This window comes from Montipora capricornis, chromosome 2 (genome assembly GCF_036669925.1).
Source record: "Montipora capricornis isolate CH-2021 chromosome 2, ASM3666992v2, whole genome shotgun sequence".
In the NCBI taxonomy this organism is placed as follows: domain Eukaryota; kingdom Metazoa; phylum Cnidaria; class Anthozoa; order Scleractinia; family Acroporidae; genus Montipora; species Montipora capricornis.
Window position 1 is genome coordinate 41,645,650 of NC_090884.1, and position 8,581 is coordinate 41,654,230.

Here is an 8,581-nt window from a genome sequence, read left to right on the forward strand (position 1 = left end):
GTCAAACCTATATTCGTTGATGCTGTCAAGTTTTACCAAAGGATTGATCATTAACAACGCGAAGCCTAGTTCCCTGCTTGCATAATACAACAGGACATCGAGGATTTTCTTTTAGAACCTTGTAAATATCATTGGGCAAACCAACATCTTGCCGTACTTATGAATAGTGGTTTTGTGTTTTTTGAGCGGATGGTTGTCGGTTTGTTCTTTTACTCATTGTGTAAGTCGGTATGTGAAGTCGCGAAGAAGTGAATTTGTTACTGTTGTTTACAATGCGCCTGACAACCTCTTAAAAGGAAAACCAGTAAGATTTCAACTACACGCTCTCAAAAAGCACACATGCCCACCATGTAAACTCCGACAACCATTAACAGAACACGAGAAACAGGTAAAAAACAAATCAATCTTTATGTCGAAGTTTTCGTAGTCAGCTGGAAAGGTGGTCAAATAAAGAATTAAACGACAATTTTTCTTCACTGTTTTTGTGAAATTGCGCAACAGGCTACGAGATTTAATGTTGTTGCAATGCGTGTGGCTTATTTGAAAGGCTCTTTCAAGGCAAAAACACAAGTCAGACCACTGCATGATGCACAACAGCCAACAGATTGCTACATTCCCCAAGTTTAGCGGGATACTGCGAATGAAATTCTATAAAAAGAAGACCAACAAAAGACTCGGCTCGCCTTCGGTTTCCTCGTCAGGAAATTTCAAATAAATCTGAACAATGCACTCCTTAAAAAAGAAAAAAAAACAGTTTTTCTCACAAAGAAAGGGCACAGTGTACCAATAACCCGCCAAGACGTAATATTTGCATTTCTAGTTAGATAGTCCTTTAAAGACAGGAAACCCCCTCTACCTAGGAAATTGTGCTATTTTTAATGAACGACAGTTCAACTTTAATTGTCTGTGTTTCACTCCTCTCTAGAGGATGAATCGAGCTTATTATTATTATTATTATTATTATTATTATTATTATTATTATTATTATTACTTAAGCAGAGCTTTTTCGCACAAAATACAGCTTTTCTCAATTCAATTTTATTATCATGATTAACTGACAAAAATCGTAGGCAAAAAAAAGAAACCAAAATTAAACTTAACAAAACCGCGTTTTAAAGTAATTTTTCATTTTGCCAATCCAATACGATCATTGCCAAAATCAGCGTCCAGAACGCAAGAAAAAGGACTCGTTTACTTTAAGGGCCACCGACAACCAGTGTCCTTTGCGCGCCTTTGTTGTTGTTATTATCCGGGCAATTGAATCGGCCGGTTCGCTTCAGAAACATCCCGTGAAGAAGAACTTCTGCGAATTCGCTGTTCGATTTGTTTTTTAATCCAAACGCCTTCCTCCTTTCGTTCCATAATCTTAAGGTTGAAGTAGTGAGCCAAATAACATGGCGCTTTTCCTTCCTCGGCGGACGACCTTTCTTCACAGTTTTCATTCCGCTTTTAACACGAACACAACACCCAAATAACGCCAAAAATACAATATTTAAACATAAGGAAAATATTAACAAAGTTTGAAGCTACTGGGCATCCAAAACACGACGATGTGAGGCGATGGAATTTGACTTTTCAAGAAATGCTAGTTTCTGTATTACAGAAAATGGCGACGATAGCTTGCACGCCCGCAAAGACTTGTGGTTGTCGGTGGGCCTTTAAAGAAATTCAGTTCTAGAAAGTTTTGGAGGCAAAATGGTTGTAAGTTAGACTTCGCTTACGTAACCGGCCTAGCGATTAATTTCCAAAATTTATGAAAAATAAGATTGAAACCACTTCTTCGATATTCATATTCTTATTTACTGACTGATTATCTGCAAGGTCAATTTTTTTCTAGTATTAACAATAGTTCGTTCAACTTTCGGGTACTTTTAAAACAATTTTTTCAAGCGTATATTAAAAAAGAACGCTTCAGCTACGCACTTTCAGAACAAAAACAAAAATAAAATAACAAGAAGAAAGGAATACCAACCGATAGCTTAGTATACTGGAGCAATTACCAAGGACTATTTACACGAATGAGTAAATAAACTAATTGTGCATGACAACAGCGTCAACAGCGGATATAACACGCCAGGTGTTTGATATTAAGAATGATTATATAGATCGTTGTATATCTCAAAGATGAAAGTCCAAACTACCGCCTTTGCCAGGAAAAAAAATATCTTTCTCATCATCCAGAGGGTAAGTTGGAGAACGTAAACGTAAAAATGCGAGGTAAAAGGCGCGCTATAATATAATATCAATTATCTTAATTCACCATCGGATTTTCGAGGGAAAACTTTCCGAGTATTTAACCACATGAATGACTATGGAGCCAGGCTTTCTGTAGTTATGCAATACCGCCTCTAATCAGCTTATTTGCGCCTTGACCCATTTCCCTTCAAAGACGGAGGCTACCTAAAGGAAATATTTTCTTGGTATTTTGAAATTGAAATTTTGAAATTTATACCGCGCAGTTTTTATATTTTGAATCCCACAAAAGCATGGACGATCTGAAGCTTGCGTGAAGCAGAGTGATCACTGACACTGGCTTTGCCAAATGCATCGTTTTCAGATTTGCAATGGTCTGAATAACATTCGCCAAGAAGTTACTTCAAAACTCGGTACTTGTTCAAATACTCTTGTGTAATCAAAAAGGGGTACTGAGACACATTTTCCTCACACAATTTTTCCTTCATACAATGCTTACTACTTCCCCACAAGAAAATTTTGCTTTAAACACGTCACCGCTTTGCTTTGACTTCAAGAATACAGCTTCAGTAGATTACAATATACGAAATCAGGGTAGGCTCGGAATCAGATGCCGTCTTCAAAATCCTCAGGTCATACCGACCTTCCTTGACCACCGACATTTGACAGGAAACAAGTTGTTGTATCATACAGAATTTATTCACTGCTCAGTGACCTTTTTTTCCTACACTGAAAAGTAAACGTGCTTCGTTAAACGCATCGTGCAAAATGGCTGACTCATCGAAAGAAAAAGACATATCTATTCTTTTCATGTGATGTTTGACGCTTTAGTTTCATCGAGGTCAGTCTCTATTTTCATGGGATTGTTGACAATAATTAGAAAGAAGAGAGTGCAACAAACCAAGACATAAATTAATGCATGTTTTTCTTGACAAGTTTCGCTGATCAGAAGGAATCTTCAATCAAATCAAATACGACAAGCTTTTAAAGTCCTCAAGGTGTAAAAGCAATATCGTGCGCAAGTGAAGAAAAATGTTTTGACATTAGGTGGATTTAAAACCAAACAAAGTACGTTTTGTTATAGAAAAAGAGAATAGAAATAGCAGGATATAAATAAATATAAAAATGACACACAGGTAGGACGGAAGCATGCAATTTAAGAAAGAAACGACATTCTTCTTGTCAGCTGTTGTTGTCATACGACGCGCTCCATGGTTGGCTAATGTTAGAGACCGCATTTTGCAATTTAGCCCTGTAAATTTCCAGGAGTGGTTTCGCGCAAGGTGTGTAACAGAAGAAGTTAACATGTGGCAGTATTGCTCAAACGAACGGGTTGTCTCGTTGACCATGACAGTGTCAATTTCTCCACGTGGCAAGTATTTTTGACAAGTTTTCCTTGCACCTGTATTCGTTAGAGAAAACGTGGCATGTTTTTCTTGACAAGTTTCGTTGATCTAAAACATCCGGTTTTCAAGAGTAATTTAGGGACAACACTTGAGGGTATCGTAACTTACTGTATGGACCAAAGACAAGGTTTAGTGCTGTCTCGGGTTTTTCTACGAGAAATAATTTTTTACAACAACGCTCATACGAAATGTGTCATACACCAGAATTTTTGATAAAATGAAAATGGAAAGAAAGGTCGGTTGTCGTATTATTATTATACACTAGCAAACAAAACTTGTCCAAGGAAACCTGGCAAATAAAACTTGACGATCGTCTATAACCGGCGTTAACAACAACAGCATGTCTTTAGAGCAAAATCAACAAAACGCCAACAAGAGCAAACACTCAGTGTGAAAAAACGTGACAAAATAATACCAAATATAAAGATGAATTTATCAACAGCGACTGGCGGATACTCAGGAAAAATACGAGTGATCCTTTGCAGGAATCGAACCTACGACCTTACGATTAATAGTTCGGATACTCTACCAGGCCACTGTGAGCTACAGGAGACCCATGGGAGCTGGGCACTCAAACTAGGTTCACTGCTGGCAATAGTCTCGATACACCTTGAGGAATGAAACTTGTCAAGAGGTGATATTGTGGCAAATGTATTCAAGTAGAGGCTAAATGTTATGCCCGGTGGCCGAAGAAAGAGATGAACTGATACATGGAAATTGGAAATTTAGAAACAAACATTCTGGTGTCTGAATACTTGTTAAATGACAGAGCGAGAAAACAAAATTATGTAAAAAAATGCTTTTTATCGAGATCGAGATGCGCAATTTCTTGAAAACACCTGTATCTAATTTACATATCATAAAATAATGAACATCATCTCTTTGGCTAACAAACAGAGCAGAGCAGGTTTCATCACAGGTTACTCTCGAAAAACAGGCACGCAGAGGTTAACACTACTTGAAGTCGACGCTAAGTCAGCCTTAAGCAGGATTTCGCAGTGGCCCAGGAAATTGAGGTCTGCCCGTTCGAGTTCGCCTCTTGCATTCCGATCGATCAATAAATCAATCGATTTCGCCCCCTCCTCGCCCGTATCTCATGGAAGAAACAGCCCTGGTAGCAAGAAAGGTTTCGGCCCCAGTGGAACAAAGGATCGAAACTCACCGGATACGTCAGTATGTCCAGTGAATAAATCGACTGTTTTGACAGTGCGCCTAATCGGGCGATTAGCGATATCCACCTTTTGAACAATCGAGGCAAAGCAGAGTTACTCAACCCAGAAGAGAAGACATTCTGGAACTACAAATACGGTGGGGAGAGGGGGAGGTAACTCGAACGGACCGAACTCGACAGGGAGCAAAAGTATAACATTGGAAACACCCTTCCATTGCAGTGTTCTTAGACGAAGTAAGCTGATTTCTTACTTGGCACTATGCATACACTTATTTCCTCAACTGGATTTACACTTCAGCAAAATAAAACATTCTATGAGCATTAAAAACTCCATGCCATCCATATATTGTTCAAAGGGAGAGTATCATGGAATTGCGGATGTTCTAGCCATAACGAATGTCATCGTTTATAAGCCAATCTGAATCGACGTTAAGATTCGTGAGGGGAATTTACACTTACGCGTGAAAATTCTCGCTCAGCCATCTGCGAAGTCCACCGCCCTTAGATCAGCGGTCGGGATTTTTACATGTACGTGTAAATATCCCTCACGAATTACAACGTCGCTTCCGATTGGCTAATAAATGATACCATTCGTTACGGCTAGAATATGCGCAATACCGTGATACTATCCTTTAAGGCAAAATAATTTTAAATTCCTTTCTTGCTGATGTTAATCTTCGCCCCATGGTGTGAACAAATTATAAAGTACTCATTTGTTACGTTATTGCGGTCTTTTGCTCAATCAACGCCCCGCTTTCGTCTTTTGTTGCCTGTTTTTAATTCTGTCTCTTTGTGTCTTGCTTGTATTCAGAACAGGAAAAATTCCCACCATATGCAAATACGCGGGCCAAGGACTCATTGCCGCAAACTTCAGCAGTTTGTAAGTACAATCTCCCTATTTTAATTTTTGTAATCCTTTCAGCTTTGATTTCGTATTTGTTTCATTTTCCCTTACTCATAATTCTCTCTTAAGTATTACCCAAAGCTCTGCTTGTGCTCAAAGAAAACCGTTAGACTCTAAAGAATTTCTGTGATGACCCGAGTCCTTGTAAATGGCCAGCCCTAATTCAGACTTCCAGACCAGACTCGTTGGCGATTATTAGCATGTTTCCATCGGCAACTTAATTACTCTCTTTGTTTTTCTCAGTTGTGACCAAAACCACCAATATACGCTTTCTAGCGTGAAACCAATAAGACCTTACAATGCTAATTTATTTTCATCGCTTACAGAAACTCTTCGCAAAGACAAGTGCTTCAAGTGATTAACCAGAGCGATGCGGAACGTCAGATCGTGGAGTTATAAAAGCTTCGCTGCCAAGTTGATTTTATGTTTTTCATGTTTTTGTGGCTCATGGGAACATAAAGTTGGAAGCGACGATGTTTCTTATCAAGCGGAAAGACGGGCAAATGAAATCAACAATGTCATTGAGTCTGAAGTTAAGCGGGACTTAAACAATCAAGAATTGCAGCTGTTTTCGTCTGGTTCTGAAAACCACACTGGATCAAGACAGAAAACTTTGAAAACTGACAGACCTCCTAACACGAAATATGCGGAAAAGAGACTAAAAGTCAACAGGGAGGAAATGAATTCCAGTTTGGATAGGAAATGTGTGCAAACAGAAGAAAGTGGCGTTGTCAACCAAAATCGACAGCTGCAGAAAGAAATTATGAGTGAGATTCACTCACACGGTCATGTTAAGGGCCCAGAGATGCACAGAAAAAGAAAAATAAGGCAGAAGCGAGACACGCACTCAACTGAATCAACATTCATAACACCCGAACCAGCGCCCGAGGGATCACCCGAGTCATCATATTCGGAGCCCTCAAAAACGTCGAAACCAAAGGCGTATCCCGAGCAAACATGGCCTGAGCCGGAACCAGAGTGGTCTTTGGCATTCAACGAATGGGACGACGCTTGGCCATTACACACCTACGGATTTGCTGTGATATTCACACTTATAGCGCTGGTCCCTCCGTTTGAGCTGCTCGGAATGTACCTTGACAAAACCAAATTATCAGCCTTAAAAGCGACGCTACTTTCGACAATATTCATTTTTAGTTCCATTCGCGCATTTTCCTTATTCGTGGACCCTTACGGTTCAAGGAAACGCCTTCCTCTTGTAGTTAACCGATTGTTATTTTCTCTTGGACACCCGTGTATCATTTCTGCGTTGAGTCTGCTTCTCCTGGTTTTGATTGACACCACGAAGATGAACATCGCTCCGCCCAGATTTCAGAAAGTCATATTTATCATACCCGTAGTGATATTTCACGTTATCTTGGTGCTTGTAGCAGACTTTGTCGTGGTGCACTTTCTAGAAGCCAAAGACCTCCTACTCTTGTGTCAGATTTATTTTCTCTTGTTAGGGAGCTTATTGTCGGTAGGATACATCTACGTCGGCTGGAAAATTCGTAAGAATATTATAAGATCCCAAAATTTAAATGACAAGAGCATGCGACGACTGCAGTACCTTATCATGGCGTGTGCGGTTACGTGCGTTTGCTTATGCGTCATAACAGTGTACGCAGCCGCGGGTGTATTTGGTGTCTATTCAGATGTGAAGTATGTAGACGCCTGGCCGTGGTGGATATTCCAGACTTTAGGCCGCCTTCTGGAAGTCGCCATTTGTATTGTGATGCTACTCATGAACAGCAGGTCCAGCAAACGCAAGATAAAGCCTTCGTTTTCTGCCACGAGTGTGTTCTACCTAAGAAGAAGCACAATGAAGGTCAAACAAAGCAAGCAACTAGAAGGGCTCACGATAACAGCCACAGAGTGAGTGTTATTCTTAAACACTACTGTTTTCCTGCGCCGGTTCTGTGGTTCTGCATAACCAAGACGAACACCACTAGAAGAGAAGGATATTACTTAGGAATCACGACCAGGAACATCCGAGGAAATCCTGAAGGAGTAGACAGGAAAGAAAACCACGGAATACACCGAGATAACAGCCAACAAACGATTTAGGAACGGGACAATTCACAGATCATATCGAGTAAGTTACAACACCTAGAGCCTAAACTCTCCCGGAGTACAAACTTAAGGGTATAACTTCAGTAGACCATGGATTTCAACAATCATTCCATCTCCAGAACTTTATAATAGTCAGCTGTTTGAGTGAGTTGTAGATAAAAAAAAAAATTCTCCTTTTTATTGCCTTCTCAACACTGTTTCAGACAATGAAAAGCCTCATATTCTAAAATTCTCCTATTCTTGCCTTCCAACACTGTTTCAGACAATGAAAAGCCTCATATTCTGCGAAATACTTCAGTGAAAATGACTCAGAACGTGGTTTTGTGAAGCATCAGCGAAAGTCTGTTTAAATATTCAGCCCAAAAGGGTTTTGAGCCGGGAGCCAATAGGGTCGTAAGTAAGTATAAAAACTTTATTTAGACACGGTGAATTCATCAGGCATAACAACACTACAAGCTATATATATCTAATATCTAAAAGTATCAAATTTCCTTGTAAATAAAGCTAAAATATTAAAATATGTATAAATGATCGCCCTAATTGCCTTTCCAACGCTGTTGCACATATGTATGCCGACGATACTAACTTAACCTTTGCCTGTAACAACATTGAAACTCTCAATGATGTTATGATTCACGACCTAAGTAACGTCAATAAATGGCTCGTTGCAAATAAATTGACTCAAAAACGGCTATCGGTTCTCGTAATATACTTTAGATGTGAAGGACCATTATCAGAATTGATCTCATTAGCGAGTTTGGGTCCAATAGAGGAAAAAATGAGAATTGAAAGAATCGGCCAGCTCTAGAGAATCGCCGATGGCCCGCCTTGCCATTG

At 39.6% G+C, this 8,581-nt stretch overlaps 2 protein-coding genes and 1 pseudogene across 3 annotated transcripts in view; 2 read left to right on the top strand and 1 right to left on the bottom strand.

Moving 5' to 3' along the window:
- Window positions 1-8,581, bottom strand: part of LOC138022082 (uncharacterized) — an 88,828-nt gene that overhangs the window by 39,273 nt on the left and 40,974 nt on the right. The window lies entirely within an intron of this gene.
- LOC138022137 (proline-rich transmembrane protein 4-like) overlaps window positions 1-8,581 on the top strand; it is a 45,186-nt pseudogene that overhangs the window by 17,246 nt on the left and 19,359 nt on the right.
- LOC138038005 (proline-rich transmembrane protein 4-like) lies at window positions 5,596-7,964 on the top strand. Its single transcript, XM_068883826.1, has 2 exons — window positions 5,596-5,650; window positions 6,001-7,964. The coding sequence occupies exon 2, from the start codon at window positions 6,045-6,047 to the stop codon at window positions 7,548-7,550; it is 1,506 nt and encodes a 501-aa protein (XP_068739927.1). The 5' UTR covers window positions 5,596-5,650; window positions 6,001-6,044; the 3' UTR covers window positions 7,551-7,964.